At 33.9% G+C, this 23,127-nt stretch overlaps 3 protein-coding genes across 3 annotated transcripts; 1 reads left to right on the top strand and 2 right to left on the bottom strand.

Moving 5' to 3' along the window:
* Nucleotides 1-3,945: 3,945 nt before the first annotated feature.
* On the top strand, nucleotides 3,946-8,622 carry LOC100248422 (GTP-binding protein YPTM2). The gene is made up of 8 exons (XM_059733955.1): nucleotides 3,946-4,176; nucleotides 6,022-6,094; nucleotides 6,878-6,925; nucleotides 7,021-7,068; nucleotides 7,511-7,582; nucleotides 7,682-7,837; nucleotides 7,949-8,052; nucleotides 8,292-8,622. Exons 1-8 carry the CDS (start codon nucleotides 4,163-4,165, stop codon nucleotides 8,386-8,388), a joined length of 612 nt encoding a protein of 203 aa, XP_059589938.1. The 5' UTR covers nucleotides 3,946-4,162; the 3' UTR covers nucleotides 8,389-8,622.
* Nucleotides 8,623-10,113: 1,491 nt separating this feature from the next.
* On the bottom strand, nucleotides 10,114-12,784 carry LOC100243298 (pentatricopeptide repeat-containing protein At4g16835, mitochondrial). The gene has a single exon (XM_002265944.5). It carries the CDS (start codon nucleotides 12,660-12,662, stop codon nucleotides 10,668-10,670), a length of 1,995 nt encoding a protein of 664 aa, XP_002265980.5. The 5' UTR covers nucleotides 12,663-12,784; the 3' UTR covers nucleotides 10,114-10,667.
* A 3,094-nt stretch (nucleotides 12,785-15,878) lies between these two features.
* LOC100265608 (RGG repeats nuclear RNA binding protein A) lies at nucleotides 15,879-21,895 on the bottom strand. Its single transcript, XM_002266015.4, has 7 exons — nucleotides 21,433-21,895; nucleotides 19,478-19,796; nucleotides 19,276-19,341; nucleotides 19,011-19,143; nucleotides 17,180-17,335; nucleotides 17,026-17,082; nucleotides 15,879-16,382 (listed from the first exon to the last, which is right to left on the bottom strand). The coding sequence occupies exons 1-7, from the start codon at nucleotides 21,617-21,619 to the stop codon at nucleotides 16,209-16,211; spliced, it is 1,092 nt and encodes a 363-aa protein (XP_002266051.2). The 5' UTR covers nucleotides 21,620-21,895; the 3' UTR covers nucleotides 15,879-16,208.
* Between the last annotated feature and the right edge of the window lie 1,232 nt (nucleotides 21,896-23,127).

Genomic DNA, 23,127 nt, shown 5'->3' with positions numbered 1-23,127 from the left:
TATTTGGAGTGATCGTTGATTTGATTCCTTCCATTTTTTTATTTGTTACATACTATCCACTCATTCAAAAATGGTCAAATTACCAAACAGAGTCGGTGCCCTTATTACTCAATGATAATGTCAAATTAACACGTAACATTATTTTGAATAATATTCTTTATATACCTAGTTTTCATGTATATAAATTGGTAAAAATTATTATAAATAATTATCTTTTACAATTATAATCCGTTTAACCCATACGAGTTTATTAAATTTATACATTTAAAATCATAAGAACTAAAAATATATTTTAAATTATACACATAAGATAATTAAAAAATTAAACAACTAAACAAAAAAAAGTTTTACACATTCGATTATAAAAAGATTAAAATATTTTATAATTAAAAAAAAATTAAATAACAAATAAGTGTGAAATTAAAACTTTAAATAAGGTAAATTGATTATAATCATGTTAATAAATTTAATTCTAACGAGTAATACGATATAAAATAATCAGTTTAAACGGATCATATCATGAGAGACAAATCATTAATCAGATTGTATCCATGGGTCCAAGGTTTCTTTCATGTGAAGGCACGAGAGAAACACAAAGCCGTAAGTCCCTTTCCAATTCCCGAATCCCCACCCCACGGCTTCGGATGCGTACCTCACAAACCGTACGCCATTATTCTAGAACTTCCGCCCACCCATTTTTCACCCTTTTCTCCTTAGTAATCTAGCCCCCACGCGCCATCTCATTTTTGAAAATTTTCTTTTATTTTTAAATATTTTAATAATATAAAATATTAATATAAAATTTTATTCAAAGTATTTTTAATAAAAATATTTTACTAAATGTGATAAATTCCTTTTTGCATTCAAAACGAATAATACCTACACATTTGGATATTGGTCGTTACAATTCTCAACTTGATGTGGAAGCTTGAAAATGAAGATTTTTCAAAATCTTAAAAATATTTTTCAAAATTTTATTAAATATCTAATTTAAAAAAAAAAACTTTTAGATTCAAAATTATTTTTTTTAAAAGCTATTAAATTGATTCTAAATTTAATTATGAAGTTTTTTATTTTTAAATATTATAATTATTAAAATTTATTTCAAACTTTAATGATATGATTAAGTACAATTTATCAATAAAGACTATTTAATCTTCTTTAAAACAGAATTATGATTTTTTATTAAAATAATAAAATATTTGAATAAATTTGTGGTGCATACGCGCTCCCAATCGTTTGAGGCAAGCGTCCTCCATGCGCATCTCATTCAAGCACACACGTCTGTGCCGAGAAGCAGCCAGGAAACAACTGGCTTTTCTGCTTGGTAGACCGAATGGGCGTGGAGGACAATTCTTCTATGTTAAATTACTCAAATACCCTTTCACCAGCCGTACAAAATGTCATGCCCATTGGGTTTTTGCGTCCTGTTTAATTTTAATTTCTTATTTGAAATTAATAAGGTTTAATCCGTGGTGATTGAGTAATGCGTGTTAAAGACTTAAAGTTGAAAGTTTAGTATTTAATTGTGTCAAAAATTATGATAAGGATAATAAGAAGAACAAAGTTGCTTATCAAATTACAAATAAAAAAGTTATTTTACAAATTCCTATGAAAATCTTAATTAATTTTTTAATTTTTTAAAATTATTATGATTCTTGAAATAATTAAGAAAAAAGTGAGAAAAAAATAGAAAGAAAATTAAAAATTAAGAAAATAAAATTAATGAAATATTTTTATATGTTATTTTAAAATTATGTCACTTATTTTAATTTAAGATTAAATAATTTAAAAATATATAAATTTTGAAATAATTTTACTTATATATAGTCATATTTTCATAATGAAGTCAAATACAAGAAAATTATTTTTTATTTTTTTAGTAGTTTCTTAAAATCAAATACCACCTTACAATACGCATGTCAGTAATTTGATTTTATAAAAGTATCAAAAAATAATGATGAAAATTTGAATAAAAAATGTCGATGTGATAAAAATTGGTTAAAACTCATAAATATATTTAAAAAGTAACTAAAAAGAACAATAATATACATATTATAGTTGATTTGTTGGATAAATCAATATAAGATATAATTCGTGACGGTCAACAATAATATCATATGCACTAATTCATATTGTAAAAATAATATATGTTAGTCTAATTTGAAAACGAAGTAAAATTATACATACAAATTATATTGAATATATAATTGATCTGGTTTAACTTCAATATGAAACTAATACTAAAATAAAAATACCGATTTAAATAATTTACGTTTTTTCAAATTGTACTAATTAAATAATTTAAATCAAAATATAATTATTTTGAGGTCCTTGGAGAAAATTTTGAATCCACACCACCCATTAACCAACCCTCATAATCAATCGATATAATTTAGTGGTGGTGGAAATGGGGGTGCTAGTGAGTGGTGACGCATTAGAATTTTCTATTTTGCATCTAAGAATTCTTGGATGATTCGATTATAGAACGTAAGTTGTTCAAGTAATGGAGTAAGTACATATATCGTACCTAAATTTACACTTGACCTAAAGTTCATTAACACCAAAATTTAAATTTGAAAGGTGTTTGGTAATGGGAAAGTGCATCCCAACTTGGAATGCTAATTTAGTAATTTACACGTAAGCTTAAACTCTATCAAGCAATGTGATATTAAAGCAATAATGCAAAATTTTGCATTTTGACACAAAAGCCCCTTAGATGAAAAAGTCTTCATTTGTTTTAATAATAATAATAATAATAATAATAATAATAATAATTTTATATAAAATATAATTTTTTTTAAAGACTCATATTAAAAATATAAGAATTGTTTGGCCTTATGATTTAAAAACGATTTAAAACAAAAAAACAAAAAAACAAAAAACTATTTTTAAAATTTTCTAATACTATTTAATTGTTATTCTCTCTAAACAAAATTTTAAAATAATGTGAAATAGAGAAAAAAATTTAGAGAAAAAAGTTGTTTTTACTAATTTTTAAAAATAAAAGGAAAATATGAGTCCATTTAATCGTATTTTTTTAAAATTTGTTTTTAAAATCTGTTTTGAAGTTATAAAATAAAAAACAAGTTTCAAAAAATATGAAATCTAATATTTTAAAAACTTGGTCAAAATTTTTGAGATATTAGAAATCCTTTATTTTTAAAAGCAAGGACTAGTTTGAACACGTTTTTTTATTTTTTTATTTTTTTACATAATTTTAAGTTAAAAAATAAAAACACAGTTTTAAAAAACATATTCAAACATATTAATATTATCCTTTTATTTTTAAAAATTGATGAAAACAATTTCTATTTATTATTTAAAAATTATTCTTTATTTTACTTTATTTTTAAAAATATTTTTCAAAGAATAACGATCAAACAATAATAAAAAATTTTAAAAATAGAAAACTATTTTAAAATCATATTACTAAACAAAGTCATATTTTTAAAAACAAAAAAGTGTTAAAACATAAGTGAGATAATTTATTTTATATCTTGAAATTATCTACAACATATGAAACTTTTAATTTGAATTTAAGAATGAAAATAATATTTAAAAATTAATTATAATGAAAAATAAAATAATTATGAAAACATGGGGATAATTGATTATGTGTAAAATTGTAATTAAAAATATTAAAATAAAAAATATGTCACTTAAATTGCTTTTCCACGTAAGCACAATAAATAGTAGGTCTAATTTTTCTTCTTCATTGAAATCACGTCCATAAATGCGAATCAACATTTTTCCTTTTAATAAATAAAAATAAAATAAAATCTCCCATAATATTAAGAGAATTTTGATTTTTTCTTCAAGGATGAAAAGGCAGGGTAAATTGTAAATTCGGAAGGAGGAAGGCCAATATGGTAATTGCAGAAGAGTGGGCAACACGTGGCAAGCATGAATTCCTTGTGGCTACGTCACCTCTCTCCCCACCTCTTTTTCTATTAATGAGTCCGACATTTTCGGGTCATTTTAGAATTCGGACTTTCGCTTCAAATCTCTCTTTCTCTCAGCCCTCTCCTGCTCTCGTCTCTCATCCCTCTCTCACACGTCACGATCCAGATTCCGGCCACGTCCTCGCCGGAAAACCACAAATCTCCGGCATCCCTAACCTTACCTATATCCGTGTAATCGGTTTCACCGCCACTTAGCCATGAATCCCGAGTAGTAAGTCCGGTTTATCCCCAAATAGGGAGCCCTTTGAAATCGGTTGTTTTTCTTTGAATTATGTTTATTTGTCATGGAACTTGTATGGATCTGCGATGGTTTGTTGCGTTGAGATTGTGAATTTGTTCGCTTCGTGCTTGTTTTTTGGTTTTTGTTTTTGGCTTTGATGATTGTTGGTGTTATGTAATTTGGTTTGGCTTGGTCGACCAGATCTAGGGGCCTTGGTTGCAGATCCATTGACCTGTTTAGGTCAATTGTGTTTGGGGAAATCGGGAAAGTGCTTTTTTATGAATTGATTCGTGTCTAAAATCGTGTTCTTTTTGGGACTTATTGTGAATCTCTTATCTGATTGCCGGCGAAGTGGGGTGGGAAGATTTTTCATCTAAATGCATGAAACTTTTTTGACTTGGTTAAGAATTTTGATCGATTAATTCAAAGGTATCGAAGCCAATAAAAAATAAAATAAAATTCAGGGGTTGAATATTGATGGTGGATTGACAATTTGGGGAAAGCTGGTTTTTTTTTTTGTTGGGGGGACCGGTGGTGTTCATCAGTTTTGAAAATAAAAACATTGAATGTAACACAGGGTGTTTATGCATATAAATTTGAAGGTGCAGGCTAAGCCAGAGTTATTGGTGCATGCATGTAATTGCATTGAGGAGATGCACTTTGTTAAGAAAATTAAGATTTAAATATATGGTGGAATTCGGATTTGTTCTAGGTTAACTATGGATACCTTTGTCATGTAGCCATATGGGGGATATTTACGAGATCTTGGTTTTGTTTTTTCTGTTGTTTATTCACCACAAAAAGTATAATATCATACATTCTAGCTATTTGGTTGTACTTGTACTAGTTATTTATGTCTTTATGAATGAATAGGATGTAGGCTTCTGTAGCAAGTTTTCTGGTTTGTCATAGTTGGGAGTTCTTTCTGCAATGCAATTGCAGGGATTTTATTGTTGGAGTTTGTTTAGAATTGCTGAAGAGACCTGGTTGGCCTTGCTTGGTTACACATGTTTAGCTGAGTGTCTTTTGAACATGTTATAGGTGATCCATCAAATCATTTCTAGAAGGCATAGGCAGGTGGGGCACATGGCAACCTTAATTTGTTGTATCTCATTTAGTTTTATGGGTAGAAAATGATATGATGATTTGAATAATTGATGATTTCAGAATTCAATTTCAATTTGATCCCTGGTTGGTCTTAAAATTCATCGAGTATATATATATATATATATATATATATATATATATATATATTTCTTTTACAATAATAATACACTAATTTGACATCTGTTGATGAGTTCCATTCCTTTTACCTGTTATACGGAATTGGCATATAAGTTGTTCAGAAAGCTCACTATACTTAGTATGATCCACATTTAAATTGTTGGGAAGCAAATAACCATTTGGTATCAGGAACAATTTTTCCATGGAATGCAATAAATTCAAGCGAATAAGTAGGACGACTTAAAATGTGCATATCAGTTGTTACTAAAGTTTTGGAGTACAATTTTTAAAAAAGGTTTTTTAATTTTTTTAGTTTTTGAAATAAAATGTATTGAGGCTTCACCTCTTATAGATTCATATGAGGGTATGTGCATGTACACACATGCATATATAAAGTGAGAACAACATGAAAAAGGAGGAAGAAGATGAAGAATAAGATAGAAAACAGATAATATGATAGGTTTTACTTGTTTTTTTCTTATTGTTTTTTGATTTGATTTCATTTCTGGTTGAAATTTGACCTATTTATACAAGGAAGATTTTTTTCTTTTGGATCCTTTTTCCATTTTACTTGAGATCATAAATAAACATCATCTTTGCACCTTTTTGCAGTGATTACCTTTTCAAGCTTTTGCTCATTGGAGATTCTGGTGTTGGCAAATCATGTCTCCTCCTGAGGTTTGCTGTAAGTTTTTGGAATATCTTTTAGTTCCTTTCCTTTTCTTTTTCTTTTTTCTATCCATTTTTTTAATAATATGGTTTGTAATGGCTTTTGCAAATTGGGTATGAGCTTTCCTCTGGTGTGGTTTTATTTAATTCCTTTAATTGTCAGTTTTTGTTTTACTATTAAGGAAATAAGATTATGTCTTCTAAAAAGCTTATCAAAAAAGAAAAAAAGAAAAAGATCATGTCTTCTGAAAAGTTGTAATGGTGTCCATTTGAGGTGGATATGATGTAGTTTTAGCTCATATTAGCATCTTCGTTAAAATTAGCTTTCTAACATATTTTATTCAAGGGTTATTTGATTAAAAGGGTCATCAGAAACTTAATTATGGAAATCTAACCCTTCATCCTTTTTTTGGCCTCATTTTAACAAAAATGTCCTTGTTGTTTTCTTGTAAAAATAACCTCTTCTTTTAAAACATATTGTAAATACTTGAAATAGTTAAGGGCATTTATGTCAAAAATGAGTTACTCTTCAAACAAAAATATGGAAAAGGTTAATTTCACAGTTATGAGGATTATTTCATCTCTTTTAACCAATTAATTCTTTATTCAATATGAACAACTCAGTCTACATGTAGAAGTTTGCCAAATGAAATCAATTCTTTTAGGCCATTTGTGATTAAGCGTGCTTCAATTGTTTGTGTTGTATTCATGTAATTGCTTCATTGGTTGGGGGTTTCCTCAGGTGAATTCTTCTCTTTCCTAACCATGCTTTGTTTTTTTTTTTTTTTTTCTAATCCAGGATGATTCATATCTCGAGAGTTACATAAGCACCATTGGGGTTGACTTTGTAAGAAATCATTTCCCCCCCTTTGGTTTTGATTTCAATTTTTATTTTTTGGTAATTGTATAGAACTGATCTTATGCTTATTTTCTGTGATATAGAAAATTCGCACTGTGGAACAGGATGGAAAGACCATCAAACTGCAAATTGTAAGTTTTTGAATTGCCTATAATTTGCTTTGTCTATTGAGGTTATAGATTGCATTTCCAGTGTTAATGTTGCTTTCAATCATAAGCAAACTGAAATATCAAGATATGTATGTAATTCTGTTGCTATTTCTTGGGCATTTTGAAAGTTCTCTATGAAAAAAGGTCGAAATTGGTAGGAGTCTTTATTCTTCTTCTTTTTTTATATATACTACATGCACACATACATAGCTATTTACTTATTTATGTAATTTTTTTGGTCAGTTGCATCTTTTAGCAATGTCATGTCTCTTTTTCTGTTTAATTTTTTTTTCCCTAGAATATTGTAATTTACACATTGTGGACGTTCAAAATGTTAGGCAGTTCTGGAATCAGTGTCAACAGCTTTAAACCATTGTTCTGTTAACAAATTTGATAAGCCTTCTGCTTTTCTCTGGATATACAGTGGGACACTGCTGGGCAAGAACGTTTTAGGACAATCACTAGCAGCTACTATCGTGGAGCACATGGAATTATTGTGAGTTAATCATTTTGAGTTCTTTCTTTGCATTTATTGTTCCATTTCTGAGTTTCCTTTGTGCAAGCAAGTAGTTTCATATGGTTGCTTTTCTGGTAGGTGGTTTATGATGTGACGGATCAAGAAAGCTTCAACAATGTCAAGCAATGGTTGAATGAAATTGACCGCTATGCGAGTGAGAATGTAAACAAGCTTCTAGTTGGAAACAAGTGTGACCTCACAGCAAACAAGGTTGTGTCTTATGAGACAGCCAAGGTAATAATGACACTCAAAAGATTCTTCTTTTTCTGTTTTTCCATGGATGAAAATTCTCTACTAATTAGAGTGCTAGTCTGATCACAAAAGCCTTTGTTTTCCCATTTTCAGGCATTTGCTGATGAAATTGGAATCCCTTTCATGGAAACAAGTGCCAAAAATGCCACCAATGTAGAACAGGCTTTCATGGCCATGGCTGCTGAGATCAAGAACAGGTACTGTATTGGCACAACTTCACTATTATTACAACTATGTCATACTAGGGAATAAATTAGTCAAACACAAAACATGCTTTTGCTTAGAATTACACTTATTTATGAAATTACTCATTTTTTTTGTCCATTTAATTTGATTTTCACAATATAAAATCTGCTGTAAGTTCTGGTTAAGTTTGGTTTATGCTTTCTCAATGATTATTAACTGAATTTGCATAACTTTTGCTGTGAATCTGCAGGATGGCTAGCCAACCAGCCATGAACACTGCCAGGCCTCCAACGGTGCAGATCCGAGGACAGCCCGTCAACCAGAAGTCTGGTTGCTGCTCTTCTTGAATGGAAAAAAGTATTGGTTGGGATGTGATGCCTGTGTTTGATCTCCGTGGCATGTAAAATTAGTTGTTTTTAATGCTCTGATATGAAGAAGACTCTTCCTCATGATTTCTGTTTCTCATCAGTTTCAGCACTTTGTTAAAACTTCCATTCTTTTCAATGTAATTTGATTTTAAAGAACTGTCTGTACAAATTAGGAATGTCGGTGAATAGCAGTCATTGCCTTTATTCTGTTAACGCTTTCTGCAACAGTGATCACAGTCTAAATAACCAGGCACCTATGATCCTATTATTCGATTTATTAGGTGAGAGTCTATCCATCAGTGGATTATTATCTAACTAGAAAGGTTTATAATTTCTCAAGTTTTCTGGTTTGAGGGTGATATCCTTTTTGATGTGGGTCAAAATGGAAATTGTAGGTTGCCACGGCCTGGGATTATTTGATTGGATGCTCTTTATGCGTCAGTGGGAATGTTGAATCTCATTCTCATGCGTATATGCCTAATTAAGTTAGGCATTTTGGTGTGGCCAAGGGCTGTACGCATTTCTTAAATAAATCAATAAATGTGCTCTGGCATAAAATACGTAGATTCTTCTACCATTTATTTGAATGGGGAATTGCTCCGATGCACACGATCACGGTTGAGGCAGTAGGAGTTGAAATATGCCACTACTTCCGTGTATGGTCGCTATCCTCCTTATAATCAGATGAAACTTGTTGGAGCTAACTGCATTTGGCAAATCCTACCAGTGATCAACCCTCCCTGGAACGATGAAACCCTTGTGGTATCTCTCACAATGAGACAATCCCCCGGAAATCCCTGGTAATAGGGGTGTTGATTTCCCGACTGGCCTACCTCATTTCTACCAGCAGTCAAATCTACAGAAGATGAGATGGTACTTTGAATGGGATTACGCGGCATTTGTTGAAATGGGAAAGTTTAAGAAGGTGGGCGCCTTCGTGACCGGTTCAGACTTGGACAACCTCCTTGTTTTCTATATTCATTTTCGTCCTTTTCAAGCTGGGCCATCCCTGCAAAAAATCCAAGACTCAGAAAACCTCGCCAAATTCTTGTCTTCTTATTTGTCTCAACAAGGGTCCCTACAACTTAGGTCCACTGAGAAGTCCTCGAACTCCCAACTCCCTTATATATATATATAATAGTTTAGAAAGTAGCACACATAAACCAATTATAATGCATATAAATCAAGCATTCCAAGTTTGCCCACAGAAGGTACAACAAAACATTATCCCAATCCTTCGAGAAACACAATTCTGCCTCAGATTCAACCAAGCAAAAATATCTATGAGTTTATATGAAATCCTTGATTTAGCATGCCCCCTGGTGGCATACTCATGCTTCTGCTTATTATTGGCTTTCACAAACATGTATCTGTATGATTGATATATTCAACAAACTAACAGAGACCCCAATTTGCTAGGTTGCATCTCAAACTATATAGAATAAGAATGCTTCTCAAGACCAAACCCAGTGTAGGTTGTTAATTAACAAAAAAAAAAAAAAAAATTGAAGGCAAAAGATGGTAAATAAGATTAGCTACTGCCATGCCATATGTTTGTCACAACTTTCATATGAATAAACATTGGACCAACCAGTGGACTGGTGGAATTCTCAAGAAATTTTGAATGTCTATAAGGATAAGCATAAGAACTGGACTAAAACTATAGCAGGTGAACATTTGCAGCAGTGGTATGGAAGAAGTCGAAGAGGTTAAATAGTCGTTCAATGATATTGAAAAAGGAAAATTTAAACCCAAATTTAAGTAATACTCCATTGCAGAAGATGGCTAAGGAAAAATTTCAATGTAATATTCTATATAATGTCATTTGGACTGAATCATCCTTTATGTACCAATAACAGAGCTTCTGGACATCCAGTGAAAAAGAAACCATTCCATTGATATTGGAAGGAGATTATTTCTTTTTGCATAGCATTTGTAAGTTCATTCTTAGGATTTCATGAGATTATTGCTTGATAGCTTCATACTCAGAAAATACTCCATTCTGGAGCTTGGATTAGAGCCTTCAAATGCTATGGGAACACAATGGAATAAATGTGATTCTTTGTGTGACATCCAAATGCACCTTTACAGTTTCTCAATTGGCAGTTTGTTCAACTTGGGACTGAAAAGTGATCACCTTCTTGTCAAGGAAAGAGTCCCCAAGAGAGATTCTTCACAGGCAAGGTATACTTCTATAGTTTTATGACCATTTGAAACTTGCAGGAGAAAACTTCTCAAGGTACTTACATTATGCAAGCCTACCAGTAATCACCACAAGAGCACTCCCCCTGCCTGAAATGATGAAACCTTGTAGTATCTCTCACTATGATTACCCTCCCTTCAATCGCTGATATGTACTTTGTTGCAGAGTGGCAATCTCCACATACTCTCAAGTTCTTGAACACCCGAATTGGAGTCCCTAAAGGCATTCGGATTAGCCCATAAGCGATTGCCAGTTTCTCACTGTGCCTCAACAGTATCTGTTTTTTCTGCTCTTCACCCACATCATGCAATGCATATTCAAGATCTGGAACATACCCTGCCAATCTCATCTTCCTCTCCAATTCATTTAGTTTCTCATGTATAAAATCCAATTCTGGGTGAATCCTATCACCTGATCTGAACTCATGAACCACGCTCTTTACCTCAATCCAACTATACCCAGGTGTTTTAATCACCTTGTTGTCCTTCATTGATCGCCGAACCATAGCAACATGGTCCCATCTGTTCATTGCTGCATAAACATTAGCAAGTTGAACGTAACCAGCTGCACTCTCCGGATCAAGATTCAGCAAATTCTTGGCAGCAAACTCAGCAAGCTCCAAGTTCTTGTGGATCCTACAGGCACCCAAAAGGGTTCCAAATATGGCAGAATGTGGTTTAAAAGGCATTTTCTTTATCAAATCTACAGCTTCAACTAGCTTCCCACCTCGACCAAGGAGGTCAACCACACAGGTATAGTGGTCTGGCTTAGCTTCAACTCCATAATCCCTCACCATTGAATTGAAATACTCAATACCAAGATCTACAAATCCTGCATGGTTGCAGGCTGATAAAACTGCAACAAAAGTGATCCAATCTGGTTTCATCCCCTCATCTCTCATCTTATCAAACAAATAAAGAGCCTTTTCACCTGCCCCATGTTGAGCATAACCAGAAATCATTGCATTCCAGGTTACAACATCTTTTTGCGGCATCACAAGAAACAATTTCCATGCATCCTCTAAATCTCCGCACTTACAATACATGCTAAGCAATGAAGTCCCTGCAGTTATGTTCCACGAGACTGGAGATTTACATATGAGCTGGTGAACCTGTTTGCCCAACTTCAATGCAGATAAATTACTACAACCCAGTAGAACACTGCTCAAGCTCGATGGATTTGGCCTAAACCCAGATTCCACCATCCGTTTGAAAAGCTTCAAGCCATTTTCCGCTTGACAATTCTCAATGTAGCCTGCAATCATAGCATTCCATGTCACCAAATTTTTCATGGGCATCTCCTCGAAATATTTTTCTGCCAATTCAATCTTTCCAAACTTCATAAATCCAGTAATCATTGCAGTCCATGCGACCACACTCCTCACCGGAGCTACCTCAAACAGTTGTTTTGCCAAATCCAGATCCCCTGACTCAACATAACCCGATATCATGGCATTCCAAGAAACACTATTTCTCACTGGCATTACCAAAAATAACTCGCGTGCTTGGTCCATCATACCATTCTGTGAAAAACCCGATATCATGGTGTTCCAGGATGCCGTGTCCTTAACTGGCATTTGATCAAAGAAAAGCCTTGCGGATTCTACATCCGCGTTGTGTAAATAACAAGCTAACATGATATTGTATGAGAAAATGTCTGGTTCTGGAATTCTATCAAACAGTTGGCGAGCTACTTTAATTTTCCCTCGCCTGTTTGAATACCCAGCCAACATTGAATTCCATGTAACGGTTGTCTTAACGGTCATGCTCTCGAAAACTCTCAGAGCAGAATTCAAATCCCCGGATCGAATGTGGTTGGTGATCACTCTATTTGATGAAATCACGTTACTGGATTTCTGTTGACCAAACGGTGTAGAGGGAATTGAATCCGGTTTTGGCAGAGGATGGGGAAGAAATGGTTCTCTGTTTGGGTTGACATGTGGGTTTTGGATAGCGAAGAAAGAGAGAGAACGGTTTTGGTGTTTGGACTGCGAGAAAATTGCAAGGAAGAGCAAGAAAGGTTGGTTTCCAGGGTTCCGAAGACAAAGCATCAGTCATGGTATGGTGGAAAAGGAAGAGACCTTGGGTTTTTATAATTGTTTGGCCGCTAATCATGAATACCCAAAAATCCTATGCATTCACTAAAAAATGATTGAGTGATGTTATAGTTTTGTTATTAGAAATGCTAAGGTAGTGTATTTGTACCTACCAAAGTCATTAACAGTATAAACAAATAAGAATAAGGTATAAGATATAAATTAACAGAATTAAAGTACAAATAATAAGACTTAAAAATAAAAATTTAAATTTAAGTTAGGGGTACAAATAAACGATACCAAGGTATAAAAGTATAAATAAATAGGACTCAGGTAAAAATAATGAAACTAGAAAATAAATAAGTGGTTTGTGCACCTGCTACCTTCTTTTGATGTGGTAGCCGTTTCTCAGGCTTCCTCTCTGAAATTGAACCCTAATTCTCTATCAACTATCAACATCATAGTAGACTCCTATTCTACCATCGAAAGTTGATAGGACAAAATTTTGAATGATGCGTCATCAACATGATGACGGTATAATCTGTCAAGTTATCATAAATCATCAGAGCAACGAGCAAATCCTGCATCGACCTTTTATCTAATAAATGCATCCATTCCAAAAGTCAAGGTTAATTTAAATTTAAGTTAATGGTACAAACGAACAAAATCAAGGTATAAAAGTATAAAAATAGGACTCGGGTAAAAATAATAAAACTGGAAAATAAATAAGTGGTTTGCGCACCTGCTACTTTCTTTCGATGTGGTAGCCGTTTCTCAAGCTCCCTCTGCAAAATCGAACCCTAATTCTCTATCAACTGTTAATAACTCAATATCATAGTAGGCCTCTATCCTACCATCAAAAGTTGATAGGGCAAAATTTTGAATGATGCGTCATCGGCACGACGACTATACAATCTGTCAAGTTATCATGAATCATCAGAGCAATGGGCAAATCCTGCATCGACCTTTTATCTAATAAATGCATCCCTTCGAAAAGTCAAGGTTAATTTAAATTTAAGTTAAGGGTACAAACGAACAAGATCAAGGTATAAAAGTATAAATAATAGAACTCGGGTAAAAATAATGAAACTGGAAAATAAATAAGTGGGTTGCGCACTTGCTACTTTCTTTCGATGTGGTAGCCGTTTCTCAAGCTCCCTCTTCAAAATCGAACCCTAATTTTCTATCAATTGTCAATATCATAGTAGGCTCCTATCCTACCATCGAAAGTTGATAGGGCAAAAATTTGAATGATGCGTCATCGACACGACCGCTATACAATCTGTCAAGTTATCATGAATCATCAGAGCAACGGGTGCATCAACCTTTCATCTAATAAATGCATCCCTTCCAAAAGTCAAGGTTTGTTGCACTTGATTGATGGTGATTTTTTGGTAAGTACCCAAAAAAGTACTATTAAATACTTTTAACTGAAGCATTTGTTATTATAATTAAAAGTGTTTAGAAAGTATCTTCTTGGGATTAGCCTGCTTAAGTTTTGAGCTACAAAATAATTTATTCAATGATTATATCACCAACTCTTGTGAGAACCTTTTCTTTACAAATACAGTTACAGAACCATTGTTTCAAGGTTCACTTTCTTTTCATGGAGCTAACACTGGCTTTCGTCCAATTGCCCCAGTGGTGGCTATGCTTGCCAATCTAGAATCTGTTTATGATTCAAATTAATATCTCGACTCCGGGGCAACGAATCATGTGACTCCAGATATGAGTAACTTGGGGACAAAGTCTAAATTCACATGACAAGATAGACTCTTCTTTGGGGAACTGGAGTAGATTTCCATATTCAACACGTTGGGCACTTTTCTTTTCCATAACAATTCAATTCTAGATTTCTTCTTTGAAAAATTTGTTGCATGTTCCTTCAATAACTAAAAATCTCTTTAAGTGCCTCTAAATTTACTCAGGAAAACAACGTATTCTTTGAATTCTACGCTGATTTTTGTTTTGTCAAAGATCAGGTTTCCAAGGATGTTCAAGGAGAAAAAGGAGACTTAAGCATGGTTTGTATGTGTTTGATGCTTCAAAGTAGCCATTGTCTCATCCCCCGGAAGTTCTTTCAATTGTATTGAATCCAACTTGTTTGTAAACACTGGTCAAGTAGTCAACTCAGTTTCAAATTCTTGTAGTTTTCTCGCTTGTGGCTCTAGTTCTTCTGATTTTAATCTTTGGCTTCTATAGATTATTTTTCCCTTAGAATTTTTGTTTGTTCTTGTTTTCATAATTTTCAATTGATCATTTGAGAGTTGTGTGAAATGTTAAATTTTTGGCTTTTCAAGCTTCAAATCCATGTGGCTTGTCCCATAAAATTCACAGGTTACTTCTCATAATTCAATTCAGAGTTGATATTGATTTCTTCTAATTTTAATCATCTTCCTTTCCCCACATGAATTTTGCTGACTTATCTTTCACACGCTTGTTTAGGCTCTTTCATGCCCCTGCCACTTTTTGGCTTTGCCCGACTCTTATCATCCCCCACAAATCTCAAATCCATGTTAGTAGATTTTATGGGTTAAAAGTGCTTGAATAGGTTCAACAGGTCGGGATCATGTCAATGAATTGTCCATATCAATTTGGCCTAAATCATTTATTAAGATCAACTAAATGCAGTTCGTTGAATAAATTTAACCGATCAGATTCATCCAACAAATTTATATTTCCATATTTGTAATTTATCAAATATCACATCTTCAGCTCTTCCATTTCCAACTTCTCATAGCTACAATTTCTCCTTGTTACTGGGCATCGAAATAGTTATTAGGTAACCAGTTTATCAAGAGAGTACCTAAATTAACACTAGTAGGCCTAGACCGTTTGTAGAACTTAAAATCATCACCTAATTAATTGATGAGAAAATAACGATAATCTGGCAAGAATAAAAAAGCTTCAACGGGTAAACAAGAAGGACCTGTTCCCAACCTAAAGCTAACATCCATCCCCAACTTCCAAATGCAATAAGAAATACAGGTTCAGTGCTGCAATAACTCCACAGATTGACACCACGTACCTCCTGTAATTATGTCAAGACTCAAGGGGGAATGAGTCTCTGGTTTTGATCAAAATCCCAATCATTTTTATTTCAAAACATGACAAATTTTTTTGCCCAAACGAACAATCTTGATTTGCCAACAAAATCAAGATAGGCAAAACCAAGTTCAAACATCCCACAGGCAAAAATCAGATTAAGGAAACAAAAATTTGTTCCAAATCTAACTCCAAAATCAAAACTGAAGCCATTAATTCCAAGATATGAAAACAGCCCATATGCCCTAATTTTAAAGGGAAAAAGAAAAGGAAAAAAGGAAAAGATGTAAGCATGCATGTCAAAAGTCAAGGAAACCATAGGCAGTAAGCCTATGGAGAAACATCTAAAATTTACACTCAAAAAAGACAACGGTTAAAATGGTTTTAAATTTTAATACAGGAAATGCCTTTATTCCTGTTGATATCCTGCCACTCCCTATCACAAGAACGAATTCCCAAACAAGCAGAAACCAAAGAGACATCGAGCAGGAGCAGCAGGCTGCAAGAGCTGACATCTCACTTGCCACCCAATGTAGGGAACTGCCCAGGATCTTCAATGGATGGAGCAGCCACATTGCTGTAGGTGTTGCCTGCAAATCCTCCTCTTGTACCACGGCCACGACCCCTACCACGACCACCATAGTACCTCTCCCCTTCAGCTGGCTTCAGGAACTCATTTATGCTGACAGACTACAACCAAACAAGCAATCAAACATATCATCAACAAAATTGGAATGAAATATATTGCTTCAGCATCTACACCAGGTCATTTTTTTTGTTTTTTTTTTATTGGTGAGCATCTACACCAGGTCATTGCCCCACAAATCAAGGTTTCAGTTCAATGAAAGAGCATAAAGTAAAATTTTAGTGACACAAAATGACCTATTATCAAATTCCCATAAAACACCAAAATGATAATAATAAAATTCATTCATTTGAAGGGTAGATATAGAAATCAATGCTTTAAAGCCAAACTTCAATGCAAGATTCAATTCAAGTGCAGATCACAAATTTAAATGGATTTGCGTCGCCACATGGCACACAAATGCGTATTTAAAATGAAATGAGAACAAGAAAATCCACCATGCAGGCAAACATAAAATCCCCATGGCAGAAAATGTTTCCCAGTTCCATTGTATCAGAGCAGTAATCATGCAGGCCCAGCATATAAAATCAACACATGTAAGCTCATCAAAGTCCAGTACAAGTGCCTTTACTATTGGACAAACATGCCAGCAAATAAAAAAGAACAATATGAAAGAGAGAAAGTAAATGAGAGGAAATGATTCCATCAACCAATCACATTTATTATCCTTTTTAATAAACCACAAACCTTTTTGGCTCTCTCTTCTTTGTCAGCAAGCTCTTTACGTTTATCCTTTTCAGAACCCTGAGACGGAGCCAAGTACTTAACACAGTCAATATGCTTGCATTGAGCATCATCAACTGAAATTAGGATACATTCAACAAGAGATATAGAGTTTCACCAGCTTAATGAAGACATCATCATTATCCTTCTTGCTTGAAAGCTGTTGCATGGCTTCAAAGTCTTTGACGTCAACCTTCCTCTCCTCAGTCTTCAGTGCAAGTAGAGCCTTCCTCTTCTCCTCAAGTACTTTCTGATACTCTTCAAGAGTCATCTCCTATCATTAGAAGGATCAAGGATAGTGCGTCCAATTAGGATCATATGGATGATGAATATGCCAGAAGGTTTTCTGATTCTTAAAAATGCAGATTAATACTATACAAGGCATGCACCCAGATATCTAAAGTCACACCACTAACAGGCCAATTTTAACAGTTAGTGGTAGTAGGCCATCTTTCTTCCAAGCATAGCTTGGAACCCATATTGCCCAAGACAAAGGCAATATATTATATACCTGAATCATGGGCAGTATATGATCCTGCATGTTGCACACATAGCCATTCAAATATTTATTTTACTATGTTCTTCTAGATGAATAACCCAGTCCTTTTTCCCTGCTAAGGAGAAGCCCCATGTTAAGTTCATTGTAATTTGTTTTTAGTACAAGGACCAATATAATATCATCTTCATTAAATCAATTAGTACACTAATACCACTTTCAGTAAAAAGTTACATGTTATAGATGTACTCTACTTGCATCACACAGGCTAAGGTGGGCACCTCATTGAAGGTAACTTGCATTGAGCCATCAACATAAATAAGGCCCTTCTAAAGACTAAAGAGTCAAACTCCAGTCTCAAGAAAATAATAATAGGCCCTTTGATCTACAATACTAAAGAGGCAAAGCCCAGGCTACCAAATTGGGTAAGTTTTGTATAAAGATGCCTTCAAAGATCATCTTAGGCTGCTCTAGATTCTGTCACATCTTTATCCAGATATTCAAAAAACATAAGTTGTAGATCATCTCTTTGACTAGAGGCATGAATGTTGGTTCCCAGTCTTAACAACTTCTTATCGAAAATAAGGTTATGTTAAATACAACACAAAATCCGCAACAGATGAATATTTTTGTCTGAAGTTCTAGCTAGAAGAAGCATCTTTCCTTCCACTACTATATTCTATAGTAACAATATGATGGCAAAGATAGTTCACACCAAACTGTTCCATGCCCAGACAAAAGTCATTGAAATTACTGAAGTCTCTGTCTTTGCAATTATAACAAGTTGGACCCAGCCTCTTGCTGTCAGAGTTTTTAAATCTAGAAGAATTCCCAAGCCTCTTGCTGCCAGAGTTTTTAAATCTAGAAAAATTCTCATTTATTCACACGCTGATGATCAAACATTTTATTTCAGTACCCAATATTTTCAACTATTCAAACATTTTTCTTTTGACATCCTTTAACATACATAATTTCTTGCTGCATAGTTTTATGCCGGCACCAAGGACTGAGGATTGAACCACCATATTAGACACTTGTAGAAAAAAAAAATAAGCATTTTATTGTTGTTGGGCATTTTTCAAAGCATTCAAGCCCTGATTATCATCATATACTTTGGCTATATAATTGATAACCTAGATGACACTGAACTCTTGGCATCACACACGTCTTTTCCAAATTAGAAAATCAGATCAAATGGCATAAATGGTTATAGTAAGTTAAGACTACTCTGTATCCTACTTTAGTTTTCCTTTCATTTACGAACTCCACCTTTACTGATTAAATAAACCGATCATCCCTGGTAGGTTTGCTAAGCAAATAAAGGCTGGAAGGAAATTTCAGATAGCTTCTACCAATCATAGGCCTAAGTAGGTCTAAGGTGATTGTAACTCAACTTTTTGTAACAAAGATTTTTTGAAGTGGAACATGCAAAATACTCAAGGAAGACATTTACCTTATCCTCAGGCTCCTTCTCCTCTGATTCATTGACAGGGTTCTCCTTGTTGGCATCTGCAGCAATTTCCTCTCCCAACTGCTTCTCAGCACTTGTATTCTTCTCAGTTTCATTGATAGGTTCTTCATTCTCCCTTAATTTAGGAAAGGAGCAAATAAATTCAAGTTAATACATAAATATAGAGCTAACCTCACATGAAGGAACATGATAAAGTTCTTAATTGCTAAAACTACTTTAAGTTGCAGTTGGCAAAATAGGTACTCACGGAGCAATCTCATCAGCAGGAGTTCCCCAGTTCCCTCGACCAGCTCCATCACGCTTAATCTCATTTCTATACAAGAAGGGCACAAAATAGCACCAAGTATATTAGAAATAAAAAATCAACTATTCAAATCATGACAATGAGTAGCATAAGTCATCATAATATAATAGATATAAAAATGAGCATCATAATTAGAAAAACTAACCCACGCCCAGTTCCACTTCGGCGTTCATATGCCCTACGGGGACGTTCCCCCTCCCCAACCTCTCCATTGCTAAAACCACCACGACGACCACCACCACGGTAAGGAGAACGAGGTCCACCAGAACCACGCCTTTCAAAGGATTTGCCTGTATCGCCCTCTTCAGATGGTCTGTACCCTCCAGAGAATCCATCATTGTTGTTAAGCGTACTTTCGTTATTGAATGAGTCTCTGTTCAATCCAGCTCCACCACGTCCACGTCCATAACCACGTCCACTGCCACGGCCGCCTCCGCGCCCAACTTCATTCTTTGTTTCCCTCACTGTTCAAAAGAAAACAAACATACATTTTGAAACTTGAGTCAAATGCATATGCTAGTTTTAGATTCCTCTAACACCATAGATTAAAAAAGGGGGTGCCTCATTATTTAAGAAAGCATTTAAGAAAAAGCACCAATAATTAATATAACAGCATATATTCAAAGAAAACTACCAAAACCCAATGATGTTATGCCTCCACCACAAACCAATTCATATTGTAACACACAAATGAATATTTCAAGTAAAACCTAAAATGCCAAAAATGAAGTTTAACTTTCTGATATATGTTGTTCACACACAAAAAAAGGAAAAAAAGTAAAGACATAGATGAAAAACCCCATATGAATATGAAATATCCTCAGAGCAACAGTAGTGCAATCACCAACAAAACACAAAGCAGAAACTAAATTAACAACAGAGAGAAGGAAGTGATGAGAATAACCATTACTTCAATGCTAGAATGATATGCTGAAGCTCCATAATTTAGGATGTCAAATGGCTTTGCTTTTGGTTACAAGGAAAACAGGAAACCAAAAGAAAGTAGAACTCCATCCCTCATTTAAGTTGAAAACAAAACACAATCAAGCTGACCTTCCTTTTCCTTGAAAAGTAAAACAGAGGAAAACATAAGGACCCTTATCTTTTCCTCAAGAGTTTCTAAACAGTCAAATTCCAAAACTGGGTGTAGTGGAGGGCTCTTTTCAGCATGCAATAGATAAAAGACAAGCTAAACAAACAGGAAGGGAATTAAAAACTAACAAAAGGCAGCTAATTGAAGATGTCTAACAGAAATGAAAGGTTCCAATGTAAGCATTTGGGTTCACAAATTTCATTTTGTTCAAGGACTCCATTAACAAAAGAAAAGCCATATTCAAGTAACTGTATAAAACGGCCTAAATCAGCATCCAAAATTGTCTATACACAACCAATTGCGACGATGCCATTACTCGAAAGTAAATGGGATTAGGATAAGGAGTTTATACATCGAATACAGATGATCAAGGCTAGCATATTTGAGATATTAATGGGGTGATGGTTTCTTTGCTGTGAAATGAAACCATAACAACACGAGTTCAAAAAATATTTTAGTACACCCTTTTTCCTGTTTGTTCGTATAGAATTAACTTTTCCATAAATGAGCCCATTTTATACTATAGGCTTGTTCCATCAAATAGTATGCAAAACAAAACGTCCACATCAAATACCAAGCATCAACAAATCAATACACAGCCGGAACAGTTCTAAGTTCAGCCCAAATATTCAAGTTTCAAGCACAACAAATTCCAAACCCAAACACAATAGAGCACGCCGTTAAATGATCGGAATATAAGCTCCAATGCTACAATTCTTAGTGGCAAACATATAGTGCTTAACCGACACCAAGTCTGAACAAAAACACATGCAAACAAAAGCAACCGATAGTCCAGCCACAATACAAATCCCAGAACCATAAAATACAAAGAATCCACACATCGTCAGCACTTATCAACCCTTCTTTGGAAACCAAACCTACAACAACCACAATATTCAAAATCATCCCCTTTCCTTCATTTCCCCCAATTCCGCAACAATCAAATAGATCTATTCACAAAAAGAAAACAAAAACCAGGAAAACTAAACGAATTAAGAAAAGCTCACCAGCCTGAGCCGGGGGAAGAGGCTTAGAGGGCAACTTAGCCGGCTTAGCCTGCTGCGCAGGAGCGGCCTGAGGAGGAGGCGCTGAGGATTTCTTAGCAGGCGCGAGCTTGAGCAGATGAGAAGCAAGCTGAGAGGGGTCGTCGTTGTCGTCATCGCCCAAGAGATCGAAAGGGTTTGTGGTTGCCATTACTTGTTGTTGTAGCTACAACAACTCTCAGACAAAACCCTACGTTTACGACCGTAACAGCAACCACGAAACCCTACAAATTGCTAAACTCCATGGATGGATGGATAGATCTCACAGAACACTGCAACGATGATGACTACGGGAAGAAAAATGATAGTGAAAACCCTAGCCGATGCGGCAGAGCGTCGATAGTGAGCACAACCTAGTCTTAAAAACCCTAATGGGTAATGTTACGCTGCGGACAGGTACATTGTCTGTCCTGCTTTCTCATTTGTTCGGGCTGTGATTGCTGGGGTCGGATTTGCGTGGGCCGGTAGCAAAGTGCAGTTGTTTGAGAATTTGGGCCTGATATGGCCCAACAACCAGCCCAAAGTTTTTACGCCTAAAAGTACACATATTTTGATTAACGTTCAAATTTGAACTTGATAGGTACTTCACCCGCTTCGCAGATTGAGTTTACTAAGGGCTCATTTGGTTGGGGGGGCAAAACACGATTTGCCGACACTTTACTACCAAAGTTTTTTGCTGGTTTGAGTTGAATATAAATGAGTTTTGGTCAAATTCATATTGATTGCATAACCCATTTAATACATAAGTAATTTTTAGGTCAACCCACACAACACGAATTTTACCTAAATTTGCCCATTTAATTCATATATATATATAACTCATTTAAATTTGTTTTTAAATAAATGGATTAATTGAGTTATAAACATATTTAGTTGAGATATTAATTATAAATATATATAATGTCTAATTCAATTTTATTATTAAATACAATGATTTTATTATTAAATTGATTAAATGGGTTACACGACGTGTAACATATTTAATAATTATGTAGTATTTGTATTTGGGTTTATGTTTTTTACATTATTATAATTCATTTGGGGTTTGAATTTATCTATATAGTGGAATATCTGAACTTAGACACAATATGAACACGATTCACCAACACAAATAGTCACCCTTATCTTTTGGAATAACTTATAGTCATAAAATCAATCAAATAATTAATTAAAAAAATTATTGACATCTAATTATTGCATTATCACTCAATAGTGTTGTAAAAGTGGTGATGCAATTAACATTTTCATTTTTCTAATTATATTTTAATTCTGTTGTTTCAATAAACAATTAAATTCACTTTTGTAATTTTCAATAATTATGCGAAATCTTTCAAATTGTATATCGTCTTTCTACATCCATCATTTTCTTTGTTATTAGAATATGGTTTTATTCTTTGCATTTAAGTCTCGAATCATTATATCTTTATATTATTTTTGTGTACTTTAATATGATTTATTTATACTTTAATATTTTTTTTTTAGTATTTGACAATCAAAATTTAATCATACGCATGAAGAACTTAATTAAAAGTTCAAATATGGTTTTGAAAAGTATTATACAATTTTTCTTACATAAATTCTACATCATAAATTAAAATTTTATTGCCCATAACAATATTTAATCATCCAAATACTTAAACCATGGTTAGAATTTTTTAT

The sequence above is a fragment of the Vitis vinifera genome, chromosome 2, assembly GCF_030704535.1.
Source record: "Vitis vinifera cultivar Pinot Noir 40024 chromosome 2, ASM3070453v1".
Classification (NCBI taxonomy): Eukaryota; Viridiplantae; Streptophyta; class Magnoliopsida; order Vitales; family Vitaceae; genus Vitis; species Vitis vinifera.
Note: the sequence above shows the minus strand (reverse complement) of the source record. Positions and strands in the feature narration are given on the sequence as shown.

What these genes read in the sequence shown, in the direction of transcription:
- LOC100248422 (XM_059733955.1), top strand. An exon ending in GTCTCCTCCTGAGGTTTGCT is followed by an intron (nt 6,095 to 6,877) that starts GTAAGTTTTTGG and finishes TTTCTAATCCAG; the next exon opens with GATGATTCATATCTCGAGAG. An exon ending in GTGGAGCACATGGAATTATT is followed by an intron (nt 7,583 to 7,681) that starts GTGAGTTAATCA and finishes CTTTTCTGGTAG; the next exon opens with GTGGTTTATGATGTGACGGA.
- LOC100243298 (XM_002265944.5), bottom strand. Translation starts at nt 12,662, where the DNA reads ATGCTTTGTCTTCGGAACCCTGGAAACCAACCTTTCTTGCTCTTCCTT.
- LOC100265608 (XM_002266015.4), bottom strand. Translation starts at nt 21,619, where the DNA reads ATGGCAACCACAAACCCTTTCGATCTCTTGGGCGATGACGACAACGAC. An exon ending in TCTTCCCCCGGCTCAGGCTG is followed by an intron (nt 19,797 to 21,432) that starts GTGAGCTTTTCT and finishes TCTTTTGAACAG; the next exon opens with TGAGGGAAACAAAGAATGAA. An exon ending in CCTGCTGATGAGATTGCTCC is followed by an intron (nt 19,144 to 19,275) that starts GTGAGTACCTAT and finishes TCCTAAATTAAG; the next exon opens with GGAGAATGAAGAACCTATCA.